This window comes from Lagopus leucura, unplaced genomic scaffold, assembly GCF_019238085.1.
Source record: "Lagopus leucura isolate 7727_CA_CO unplaced genomic scaffold, USGS_WTPT01 Super-Scaffold_100017, whole genome shotgun sequence".
Classification (NCBI taxonomy): domain Eukaryota; kingdom Metazoa; phylum Chordata; class Aves; order Galliformes; family Phasianidae; genus Lagopus; species Lagopus leucura.
Window position 1 is genome coordinate 6896608 of NW_024962271.1, and position 13360 is coordinate 6909967.

Consider the following 13360-nt stretch of genomic DNA (forward strand, 5'->3'; position numbering starts at 1 on the left):
AAAGCTAAAACAATAAAAGGTTCAAGCATTACTGCCCAATTTACCAAAACTGTCCAATTTTCCTAACTTTAAGGAGAATTTGTTTGTTCCCATCAGGTTAACATTTTATTTTTCAAAATGATGCTATTGTTCTTGTCACTGTTTAATTTGTAGGGTGACTCAATGGCAAGACAGTAAGGTGTTACTGTAATTTTGCTGTGTGTGCAAAAGCCAAATTAGAACTGCTCTACTCTACAGTGTGAGGTGGCTAGAGAGGGACTGAGCCAGGCAGTGTGGAGAGCATTGCTGACAGATTGTAGCTTGTTCTTGGAAAGCATTGAGTGCACTGTAGTTCCACTGAGGATGGTGCACTTCTCTAAAAAGAAGCAGCAAAGTACTTTTCAAATGAGTACGTAAAGAATGTGGCAGGATCTTGAGCAATACTTCTCAGAATAAAGGATGTTCTGTTCTGGCTACTGATTTGTCTTGCTAACTGAAATGAAAAAAAAAAAAAGCCTGTTCTTTTGAAGGAATTGTTTAAGACCTTGACCAAACAATGTCACTTGAGGAGCAGTGCGGGCTACTGTAGTAGTAGTGAAAAGCAGCGGTCATCTTGCTTACAGTTGTAAAATTGTAAAAGGGTAAGTGGAAGCCAATATCTGAGAACAATGGAAGAAGGAAAAGCTGATATTTGATTATCAAGGTTAGGTTTCAGATACAACAGATGGTACCACACGGGACTGCCACACACATTCAGGTAGCATATAGCATATGACACATGCCGTGTGGTGAGATCAGTGATCCTAACTCATGTTTTTAGTAAGAAAAGCTCCTGAAAAAGTAATTTCATAATTTCAGACCAGATTAATGAACTGTATGTGGTTAAACTGCACAATGGAGCTCAGTATTCAAGAAAGGGATACAAGAAATTATGCATAGCATGTAACCATATAATTTTTAATTCCCAAAAAGCTAAAATGAAGCTTGTGTTTCAGGAAGTCTATTTCAGGCTCATTATGCTTGAATTTCTGAGGAAAGTATTTAAAGAAAAAACAAATTTACAGCACTTGAATTCAGAACATTAAAAACAAGTTATGACTTGATCTTGGTTTTTGTAACTTCTAATTGGGCCCAATTTTCAAAAGAGCACACAATCTTATTAAGGTGACAGCAAAGTAATAATTTTATCACTGGAAACAATTATGACTTCCCTGGGTTATAGCACTTCAGAAAATCTTACTCCTGATCTATAATTTCTGCTGTTATTATTCAGACATTTTTAAAGAATCTGATGTGATGGCATGAAAATGTGAAGGTAAAAGACAAAAAAAGAAAGAGAGAGAGAGAAAAGGGTTAATCGAGTCAGAAGTACTGGGAGAAGAAGTGGAATGGTAGCAAAGAAGAAAAATGAAGGCAGAGAGTTGTGATTTGGAGTGGTGCTAAAGAGCCTCTGGGCTTGAGATTCATCTCGCATTTTATAATGCTCATGTTGTGTTGTATCATAATGCACTTGCTTCTACTAGAGCTAGCTGTTTCTCGTCTCTTATTGCCAATGGTAAAAATAGGCCAGTAGCATCATTCCATACTACTGAGCGCATTCTGAATTCCACACTGTTTTTTCACTTGCCTCTCTAATTAATTTAGTAATCCTCTTCAATGTATGTGCAAGTGTACATTTGTGTATGTCTGCTCTGTTGCCCTCTTCCGTCATCTGTTCAAGTTCTCACATTGCTGATGATTGGTTGTGCCAGCTCTCTTCCAAAGACAGGGAATTTATTACACTTCATTGCCTTTTGTTTCTTGCCTCCCAAAAATCCCACCACAGTCTCCATTTTGGGCCAGTGCTTTGGGAAAGGTTTTTCTGTAGCTGCAGCCCTCTTTTTCTGTTGTTGCTTTTTAAGTACTATTCATTTTCATTCTAGTTTGGGAGTAATTAGATATGTGAGACCAGTCAGCTTATATTATTGGTCACTGTCAGTTTTGGGGACCTACTCAATGTGTATCAGATGAGTTATGCTAATGGATGATCTTGTGTCTCTCTTAGACTCTTTCCTATCATAGGTTTTATAGTTGTTCATAATGGAGCCTTTGATTTTGGCTGTAATATGCATTGATAACTGTATGTATACAGTTTCTAATGAGGGCTAGGTTATGGTAGCAATGATATTTATTTTCAATTTTTTCAAGGTAGTCTGCGTGGTATCCAAATTGACCAGGGTAGTAGATGTGAGAAATTACAGATAACTAGGAGTAGAGCTTTAACATCTGGAAATGAGTATCTGTATGCTGAAGAGATTTTTCCTTCGTATCAGCATGGATTGCTCAATCGTGTTTTTGTTACAGCAAAATGTAGTTGGTTAAAGCATTTGTTGCATTTGATCCCACTTTATAAAAAGAGGTAGATCTGGGATAATTGCGAGAGTGTAGGAATGTTAATTTCACAAAACCAAGTTGTTTAAATGGCTTAGTTTGAAACTCAAGGCTTATTCTTTGTTGGTTGTCTAGAATATTAGAGTTTAAAATATATCTTGTTTGCTTTGTAATGAAATGGCTCTGGTAGAGGATAACAATTTGGAATTCTTGAGGAAAGGGCGATTACAGCTTTTTCAAATGTTAGAGCAAAGTTTAAATTGATGTTACTCCGTTTATATGTTAAACTAGTCTGCTTTTTACTGAGGGCTTGTCTCATAATGGAGAAAAAGGAAAAATCTGCATTGACACTAGGAGGTTAGGGGGAGGTATGAAGCAGTAGTGGGCTTTTGATTTTTTTTTTTAAAAGATTGAGGTATGTCTATTAAAGCAAAAGGTGGTCAGCAGGTCCAGTTGTGGTCTGCGGGTGGTGATGAGACATGCGGGCTGTGAAGCCCATCTGCACTGAGTCCTGGAGAACTGATCCTGATGTGGAGGAAAGGCAGAAGGGAACTTAGAGAAGGATTTGAGGAGAAGTGCAGTTTGATAAATTGTAAGTTGTGACTGTGCCGAGCGAGAAACTGTCTTCATCATGCGGAGGGGGAATCTAAGTATCTCACTGAGCCAGAGCTGCTTTCTGTTTTCTCATGTCTGTAGGAAGGGAAATTTCCTTTTTGGAGCCATTCATTCAGGTGCTATTTGTGCGGGTATGAGCCGAAGGTTTTGGACTTTTTCTGAACAAAAGAAATTGCTAACTTAGAAACAGTCAGGAGAATTAACTATAAGAAATAGAAACATTAAGAAATAAAGAAATGAGTCGCTAAATGATTCAGACTTTTCCTGTTGAGCTCTGTATTTTTTTCCCAGTGTCTGAAATACACTAGGCCTTAATTGTATTCTGTGGTATGTGCAGCAACAGAAAGTGTTATCTAACTTCTATATGTTATTTACAAAAGTTGATCTCTTATTTCCTATACACTGGACTCTTCTCTGGCAATGTATTTATCCTGCAAGCTGAAGGTATTCGCATTTAAGGCTTAATTTTATTGCCACTCAATTCTGAGATAACTGCATTGCCTTCCTTTTTTTTTCTTTTTTTTTTTAATTTAATGGACTGGATGTATGAATTAGGGCCATATACTACCCTCAATCCACAGAGGAGCCTCTAGTAATTACGAGGAAGGGTTTATAACGCTATTCTTAGATTGTAACTAATGTACTAGCAAATTTTACACTGAAAAAAAAGTGCCAAGAGCTGGTAGATCTGTGGCTATTTTTGCCCTTTGTTTGGCAAGTAGTGCATAAAGTCACTTGATTGGCACTTGCACAATTGCTGGGAGTGCACAAGATGGCCCACAGTTGCAAACATAATTATTTTAAAGCCTGGGTGTTATACATCATAATTAGGCTTAAGAACAGAAAGTCAGTGGAGATGAATGAGGGCAATTCATTCTCTCAAGGGTTGAGGAAATGATTTTGCGTTTAGATTTCACATTTGTAATTTTTTCTCCCACAAGCATTAAGATTTAGATAGTTTTCTGTCCCCCTCTCTTCTCCGCTTCCACGTGAGGACTGACAATATATGAAACAGTTATATGGTATCAGTGTCTCATCTTAAGTAGATGAGATGTAGCTAGCACACAGGGTGGACAAGATGCACTTCTTAGCGCTGATTTTCTCCTTAATCAGAAACAGCGACAAATGAATCTAGACCCCCACAGTCAGCCTGTCCCCTACAGTTGTTCTGCTCAGCATGTCTTCCATAAGAGACAGTCTTTACTGGCTTAGCAATTAGTATATTTTAATTAGATATTTAAACAATTAAATGTTACAGTTGTGTGTCTGGAGATTGGTGAATGTCAAGAATGTTTTAATCATTTTAAGTTTAAACAAAAGTCACAATCATACAGGTTAAAAAAGAAAAGGCCACCCACTATGTAGAACTGCAGTAGTTCAGAACTAATACCAAGGATTACCCCAAGAGAAAATTCAGCTGGGAGTCGAGTATGATTCCAGGAAAATGTGAATCCTGCAAGTTCCACTGTAGGGCTTCTCCCAGAATTGGTTTGACGTTTCTCCTCTCCCAGTGAGAGGGAATATGGGGTTGTACAGAGTGGTTGGAGTAGAGTAGAACTGGCAAGTCCTTAAAAAGAGGGGAAAAATCCCACATGCTAATATTGAAAGATGAGAAGGAAAAGGCACCACAACGCTTGAAAAATAACAATAAAAAATTTGGCAGGATTAGTATTTCAAAGGGAGCAGCACTTGATTAAGCATTTGGAAAACATGGGAGGAGAAGCATTCCAAGCAAAATGAAAATATATGTGTATGATGGAAACAGGACAAATAGAATATTCTACTTGTAATTACCACTGCAAGAATTCAGTCCAAACTGAGAATTCTTAATCAGGTAAAATTGTCATTGCTTTTAAGTCCAAGTAAGTGAATTGTGGTAGGTATGAGATGTTTGTGGATAAAGATGTTGGCAAGGCCTGTAGCTGCAATGAAGAGCAGGTCCGTGAACAAAGTTAAATGAAAAGACCTGGAGACTGCACCACCCGAGCAAAGCCTGTGCTGCGAGGTGGCAGAGGACACAAAGCGTTTTTGTCACAGCGAGTGAGGGACCAGGGATACAGGAAGGCCTTTGGAAGGTGAGAAGTCCTAGCAGAATGCAGAGCTGTATCTCTGTGCAGGGAAAACTTGAGATTCTCTCTCCCACGTTAATACAGTTTATTGTTCAGAGATCTGCCTGGATAAACTGATTAAGAATCTGAAATGATTAGCAGTCCAATTCCTTCCTGGCCCGTTGAGGACTGGGCAATTGAGCGGTTATCTCCCTCGAGCAGGTAAATGAAATGGCCCATATCTGCTTCACACTTAATCCATGCTACTTATTTCCATTGGGGCACACTTCTCCCCAGGTTGTTTCACACTGAGATGTTCTCTGACTTGCTTTTTGTCTGTTCTTATTCAGTTTTTTGGGGGGAGCGTTCGCTTAGAAGAAAGAATAGCTGGTCAGAGTGGCAGAAGGCGCTGAATTTTTTCAGCAGGAAGGTTTTGGTGCAGTGCTGTTTTGCAAAGCAGTTTTTCAATTAGAATAGTACTGGCATATGTGATTTAGCCCTTAACATAATGAAAGCAAAGAGCAAGTATATATAAAGCATTCTTCTTGTAATGGCAGTCCATTTATATGGGTTGAAATAACAGTGTGTAATTATAAACTAAAATGATCACATCTAAAGAAAATTTTTTCACTGTACCTATGTCTCAGTATGATTTACCTTCCTCTCACTATTTCTTAATATAAAAATTACTGCATGCTGTCTTTGAAATGTTGCAATTGTGTTGGTATTTGAAGTACTTGTAAATACTTGTGCAAATCAGCTTTTCTGATGTTTGTCTGCAGGGTGAGGTGTGTGTTTATGTGCCCAGGGGAAAGGAGACGCATTTGCATCCAAGAGGGCGTAGCAGGCGAACGCGTGCCAAAACGGAGTCTGTAGGAACAGTTGCACTAAAATAGGATAGGGTAAAATGTTTGCAAATGAACATAACTAGCTGCCTAAGAAATGATGGTGTCCTCCCTGGAAATGGTGCTGGTCTGGAGGCCTAAATGATAGCTTTTGGTGATGAATCTTTCTAAAGACATTGCGGTGCTGCCATATTGTGCATATAAAGATGCACAGCCCTTTCGTAGATATAATTACATTTCATGCAGTATTGTTCATCTTTGAGGTGCTGGCAAACAGTTATTATTTACTTTTCTGTACTTCAGGGGAATACTGATTTAAGGATGTTTCAGCTTTCATTTAAATCAGTAAAATCATTACTGTTAGCCTTAGTAGGTGCTGGATTAAACTCTAAATTATGTGGGACAGCTAATCATACATAATATTATACCTGTTTTTCATGTACAAAGTGCCTCTCAGCCAAAGATCTAATAGGACTTTATGCAAGCAAACATTATTGCTGCAGAATATCTCCAGAAGATTTCTTCTGATCCGAGATGTCTTATTCATAATGCCAAATTAATATATACGTTACCTTCCCACTCCTCTCCAGTTCATGGAGGTTGGAGAGAAAAAAATGCCTTGTGTTTTTTACTCCATAGATTGCTTAGCTTTGAATTGCTACTGTGTGATTCCCACTTTGAGACTTCGGCTTGAAGTGCAAGTCTGCCACAAGGATGTGCCATGTAGCCCGGGAAGAAAACCAGCGGGTCTTTCATCATTATTGCCTTGTCTCTCTGGGTCACAGAGAAGCAATAGCCGCAGTTCAAGACTGTGTTCAAAGGAGAGATGTCAGGACTGAATTGTTTTCTGGTGAGGGAAGGATGGATAAAAAATTAAATGCAATTTTCTACTTGCCCTTATCTTTGTGTTTTTTGACAAAATATCACAGAATATCACAGTGTGTTTCGATGGCTCTATAATTCAGTGCCTTCAAAGATTTAAAGGTATACAGATTTGTGAAAAAACTGATTGAATTGTTCAGTGGTAGAAATCACGGTTATAAAAATCGGTGTAGATGTTGTTACAAATGTTTCTACGTTACATGAAAGATATTCTGCCCCAAATAAGGAGCAGCATACTTTTCAGTGTTACTCAGTTTAATTTTCATACACCTGCTGCATACACAACTATTATAGAATGACAGAATCCTTAGAGTTGGAAGGGACCTTTAAAGGCCATCTAGTCCTACTCCCTGCAGTGAACAGGGACACCACAGCTCGATCGGGTTGCCCAGGAGCTGATCCAACCTCGCCTTGGAAGTCTCCAGGGATGGGCATCAACAACCACATCTCTGGGCAACCTGTTCCTTTGTGCATTAAATTGTAATTTAATGCTCAAAGACGTTTTTACTTTCTGAGTAGCAGGGTAGTTTGTCCATGAAAATTTTGGAAGAGGTGTGCCTGTATTTCTTAGTCCAGTCTCTTGGCAGCCTTTAAGCCTTTTGGGAAATACTGATCACACCTGAGAGTGGGCATTGGAAGAGGGAGAGAAGCAGAAAGGAGCTGGAGAGCGAGCCCATGAAATCTTTCTGAAAACTGTTAGCTTGGGTACAGGAAAGACGAGACGTGCTGGTATTGGCAGTGAGGAATAGGCTTTGGTGTAAGCTCCACCAGTCCTGGGTGGGTTTGTCTTGGGGGCCACGTGTCTGCTGGGCGGCTGCTAGGAGTAGTGAGCCGTTGGGGAGGGTGGGAGAAGAGCTGCCCGTGGGGTGCTTCTGAGAGCATGTGGTGAAAGGCAAAGGCTCGTAGAGGCAGGGGGACATCTGTGGTGTGTGGAGGGTGCTACAGTGGAGGGAGAATGTTCCTGGAGGAGGTAAGAGGTGATGAATGCGTGTGGAGGAGCTGGTTTTATTCTGGTAAGAAGTAATATAGAAGAAATGCAATACATCTGGAAGAAATCAGGCTCCGTGGATTTCTCTGTTCACAGGACTATTTGTTTTAGTTTCTAGAGTGTATGTTTGTTTGGCAGACGGTTGTATGTTTACCTACTAATCTACCAGCTCTTTGGTTGTTACTTTATTTTGAATTAGAGCAGAATAAAAATTACTCTGCTTTTCCAGCAGCATGAGTTTTCTCACAGAAGATGATCATAAAAATAGCAAACAAGCTGAGTGGCCCAAATCTTGTGTCTCATCTGACGTAAATTCGGAATTGCTTCAAAATGTGCACACTGAACCAGTTACTGCTCCATCTCTTCTTCTTAAGCCATAGTTTAAACCTAGGTAGCTTCCAACAATTGAATTAAGCTTGACAGTCCAACATTACTTAAAATTCTGCAAGTGGTGCATACACATGTCAGCTGAACGTATTTGAGCTGTATTAAAGCTCACTGAAGATGGTGAAGTCTGACTGTGTCAGTGGGTCCCAGGTTGCAGGTTTACAGCAGCGTGGCACCGTGGCCTTTTTTGCCAATCCCTGCCTTTGACTCTGGAAGGGAACAGATGCTGCAGGATGCAGAGCAATGCAGCTGCTCTCCGCTGTCTTCCTTACTGTGAGGATTGTCCTGTGAGATTTGCAGCTACCAAGGTTGGTGTTACAGGAAAGAAAGAATGGTGAGGCAGCAAGGGCAGAGATGGCTGGAGACAAGGGAGGGCCGGGTGGAATGGAAACAAGTTGCTGTAACTCATGTATGCAGGTCCTTTCAAAATGAAGAGGCAGAAAGGGTTCATGTGATAAATATATTGTGTAAATTGTTGAGTTTTTTGTTGTCTCTTTTTCTGATCTGAAATATCGTAAGTTTCCCTTAAGTTATAAATAGAACGTTGCTGATACAAAGACTGGTACTGATGTATATTTGAGTGGGTGTGATTTGGTAATAGCTTGGGTGTGGGCAGGCAGGAAACAAAAGATGTAAACAATTTACAGCCACGTATTTTTTTTATTAGAGCTTTTATCTTTGTAACTCTTACGGGTTGCCATAGATACAGTCAAGCTAGGGCTTGTTTGTGTTGATGAGAAGCCTGTCGTGCTGATTAAAAAGAAAAAGAAGTTTGAAAAAGAACAATCTGAATTACTTCAGTTCCACCACTCTTGCCAACGAAATATCCTTGTATTTACGTATATAGTTAAAAAGGTGGCATTTGGTGGTACATGTTTTTAATGTAGTACTCGATAATTTGAGTTCAGTACCAAAAAGTCAGTCTTTAATTTAAATTGGAGATCATACTGACAGAAACAAATTACTGTTCTGTCAATTCACAGATGTGTTTTTCCACTTTCTAACGACATTGTAACATTTTTTTTTCCTTGTAAAAGAGGATTGCGGGATGATAGCAGGCTCACTGATTGGCTCCAAGTGAATGTGCACAGCTTAATGTCATGTTATGGCCTTGCATCAAGTAGATGCTCTTACCACCCAAAAATTCAGTACCTCAAGTGATAAATGCATTGAATGTGTCTGACCTCATCATAATTCCAGCTGCTCAGTCCAACAAATATAAAGCAATTATTGGATTTATATGTACCTCAACAATTAAAGAAATTGTTTTAGATGAAGAAAACAAACAAACAAACAAAAAAAAGTAGCTTTTCTGTTTAGGTTTATTGAAGTGTGTGGTTCTGGTCCAGTAAGGTACAGGTAGTATTTCTGATCAGTTCTTGGAGTGAGTTTAGGGCGGCTGGTGGCCGCGTTGTGTCTTTGCTGCTGCTCAGTATCTGTAGTGCATGCGGAGCTGACAGAGGCATTGCTGGGTTTTGGGAGGGATTCACTACGTAGGAAGAAGAGGAAAAAGAAAGATATATTTGAGTCCGTTTAATTAAAGTAAGTATGCACGTGGTAGTTCCTTGGAAAGCTGGAATTAGTCACAACAGCCCTGGCTGAACAGAGTGGGATGAGAGGCAGCTTAAGGTGGGGCATTGATCCAGACCTGTGGAAGATAGAGAATATGAGTTTAAATGATGCTATTCCATTTAGGAATGCAATGTGTTTTAACATAAAGGCTGAACAAATTCAGAGCACTGCTAATAAATGGATTATGCACTGGGGATATGTCTGGCTTCAGCATGGATGAGCAGCCCTTGCAGCTGCAGCACATGCTTTTCCTATGAGCAGTGAGGCTAGGTGGTAAATCAATTAATCTATTAGCAAAAGCTACTTCGTACTAGAGAGTGGAATCCCTGAGATCAAATGCTGATGGTGCTCAAAGGTTGTGGGCTCTTGCCTCCAAGCTTAGCAGCATTCATTTAACTACATTAAGGCTATAATAAGAGAATAGGATTTGACCCACTATTGTAATTTAATAATCAGATATAAGAGAAATATATTGAGCAGTATTGTTCTGCTGGTGATTCCTACTTTGGCAGCACACACACAGAAAAGCAATAGAGAAAACAGTGTCACCTCTTCCTTGCAATATACCATATACGTTTTTTCCCTATAACCTTTCAATACTAGAATAACACTGAACTGTATTTCTAGTGGCTGAAATCAAGATCATACAGGAAGTATTTCCTGGGGAAAGAAAGGTAGGTAAGAGCAGCAGCAAGTAGGCTTGGTATTTTAAAAATATTGGAAACTTTTGCCAGAAGTTTTAGAGATTTTAAAAATAATTTATACATTTTTAGAAATTAAAACCTATTTTTTTTTTAAGTTAGAGCATTCTATTTGGCAGAAATCAATTGGAATTATTAAAAGTGGTCTTCAAAGGATGGAAAAAGGTTGGATGTAGTAGTCAAGTTTCTGTTTTAAACTCGGCAAGACTGCAGAGTCTATGCACTGTGCTCGTTCAGTTTCTAAATATTCAGACCATGGGGTTTTCAGGCCCAGATCAGAAATCAAGGTAGTTTTTGGATGCTATCCCTGTTCAGAAGGCCAGGATGAGGTATTCAGTGATTGAGGAGCTTCGAACCAACTTAAACAAAAATCTGTCATCGTTTTACATAACAGTACACGAATGTTTGTCTTCATCACCTTACAGTGTCTGAGTCTTCCTTGTGATTTCTCTTGATTTGTCCATCTCAGCAAGATGGTTCAGTGTCTGCTCACACCAAGCCCTTTTCTTCCGGACACCCAGAAGAGGGCATCTGGGTCCGCATGGGACCTGCAGCTGCAGAGGTTATGGCAGTAGCAATGTACTCACCCGTGCGCTGCTCTCCTCATTCCAGTCTTAGATGAAGGATGTGGAATAAAGATTGTGTGCGCATCTGATGTACTAAAGAAGGTTTTATCTACTGCAGTTAGTTCTGTCCCAAAAAGGCTCTTAAAATTATACGGGCCTAATACATCTGTGGTTCACTGTAGCAAGAGAATTATCAGTATGTTTGTCCTGTGTTGTAAACACACACTGTGTAGTTCTGTCTCGTGCTTGTTTCCACATGTTTCTTTACTCACTCTTTAACTTGGAGAGACTCAGAAGTACAGAAAAAGAAGTCGTATGTAATACTTTCAGAACAAGGTTCATAATACATGTAAGATACTTAAAATAATCCAGCAGTTGGTTGCTGGAGGAAGCTCCCTACTGTTGCAGGACTTTGAACTCTGCTGTGCTTTCTTTGTAGGGCCTCAGTATGTCCGGTGGAGGTCAGGCTGGCTTGGGGACTCCTTCATCCAGACAGTATGCACGACAGAAAATAACACGTGTAAACCTCAGGGACTTCATCTTCTACATGGAACAGGAAAGAGAAACGAGCCGTTCTCTCCTGCTCTATCGAGCTTTGCTTAAATAAAGCCAAGTATTGTACTGATTTCTCCATACAGAAGTTCAACTTGCATTGAAAGCTGTCATTTTAATGTGCCTTCTATTTTTTTCAGAAGTCAATGTTCCGGTAATTTTGTTTTGTAAAACTGTCAGACACATGCAATAAATTCCCTTTATGTAAAAAAGAAAAAAAAATGTGCAAAAGGTTTTAAAATGTTAAATCCACAGATGTAACCAACTTCAAAGGCTTACTGCGTTTGGCCACGTTAGATAAGGCTAAAATAGATGGCATTGAAGTTACACAAAGAGAAAGAATGCTGCAGTGGCTCACAAAGATGTCATGGCCAGGAGGATCGGGACCTGAATGGGAAAACCTTTGTGTTCACTGACAGTGCTGGTTTTCCTTTAAGGTTTGCTAGCACTGTTTCCACTGAGCATGGTAATACCGGTTAGATTAGATATAATTGCAATTTTTTGCACAGCTAAAAGAAAAACCAATGCACGCTGCCACAAATTTGATACATTTAGGATTTTTGCTTTTGCAGCCCAGCGCGTTCCTTCAGCCATTTGCTGAACCAAATCCTAAGTGTATGAAATCTGTGCGTCTGGGTCCCAGCCGCAGTCCATTGAGTGGCTTCCCGTTGTTGTCTGAATCTCTTCAACCTTTTGCACATTTGTAGCAGTTAGTAACATGAATCCTTTTATTTTCTAAAAATATCTTAATTTATTTATTGCAAAGAGTATGGTTTAATGATGGTTATAAAAGAGAGTATTGTTTGGGAAAGATTTTAGAGTATTCTATATGGATTATTCAAGTCACTGTAAAGGAGGCTTTTGGGATCTGGTTCCTCTTGGCAGTCACGAGAGCCAGGGTGTGCCCTGGGAGCCGGTGCTGCGGGGACTGGTGGTGCTTTATGCGGACGATTGGACCTGAGGACTCCAGTCCAGAGAGGCTCATGAACAAGTGCATGACTTTAAGCATATGGGTAGTTGTCAGTACTTACGGTGGGATGAATGCTTTTTAAACGCTTTGCTGAATTGGATTTTCGGGGGCCCACACCAAAGTCAAGCAAAGTTGACTCAAGTGCGAGTCTTTTTAAATGGGTATTGGATAGGAATGCTCAGCAGGAGGTGGGCACGAGCCGTACTTCTGAGGTACAGTGTTTCCGGTAGCCGTGGAAGGGAGACGTCTGCTTATTTATCTTTTCAATTTTTACTACGTTATGCTTGCCACTTTTTTGAGGCAATACTTTTTTTTTAATGGGAAACCGTAGCGAAAGCACAAATAGAACTATTTGTCCAATAGTTTTAAAAACAAAAGTTTTAATTATTTTTTAAGGTTTATGAAAAGCAGAAGAAAATTTATACTGCTGCTATTTAGCCAAAAGATTATTCATAAGGTATTTAAGGCCAGGAAGTGTAAAATTATGTTTTAAATGTATTGATAATTTGTACATATTGTTTATAAAGGCCTTGTGTTTATTAGAATTACGTTATTTTGATGATTTCTGTACATACTCGTAAATACCCCCAATTTGTGTGAAAACATACTCCCTTATTTGTACTTATTTTGTAAAGAAATAAAACAATTTACTAAAGTAACACAGCGAGTGACATAGTATTAATTTATCAAACATGAATTTCACATTGTCTGGTAGTTCTTAAGCACTGTTCAGAAACATTTTGCATTAAAATATTAACAGGATACCCACAAAGAAATATTAAAACCAAATACTTCAATGTTCTGTTGTGCTGATTCCTTTCCTTTGTCAAACATCTAATAAAATTGTCAACGAACCTTGATGCTATTAATGCAGTGAATGAATGC

General features: G+C 39.3%; 1 protein-coding gene across 1 annotated transcript in view; it reads left to right on the top strand.

Moving 5' to 3' along the window:
• Nucleotides 1–13134, top strand: part of LOC122183390 (transcription initiation factor TFIID subunit 4-like) — a 133206-nt gene extending 120072 nt beyond the window's left edge. The window contains exon 15 of the mRNA XM_042877285.1: nt 11393–13134. Within this exon, the coding sequence (XP_042733219.1) occupies nt 11393–11560 (168 nt within the window). The 3' untranslated portion in view covers nt 11561–13134. The remainder of the gene's footprint in view (nt 1–11392) is intronic.
• Nucleotides 13135–13360: the final 226 nt, after the last annotated feature.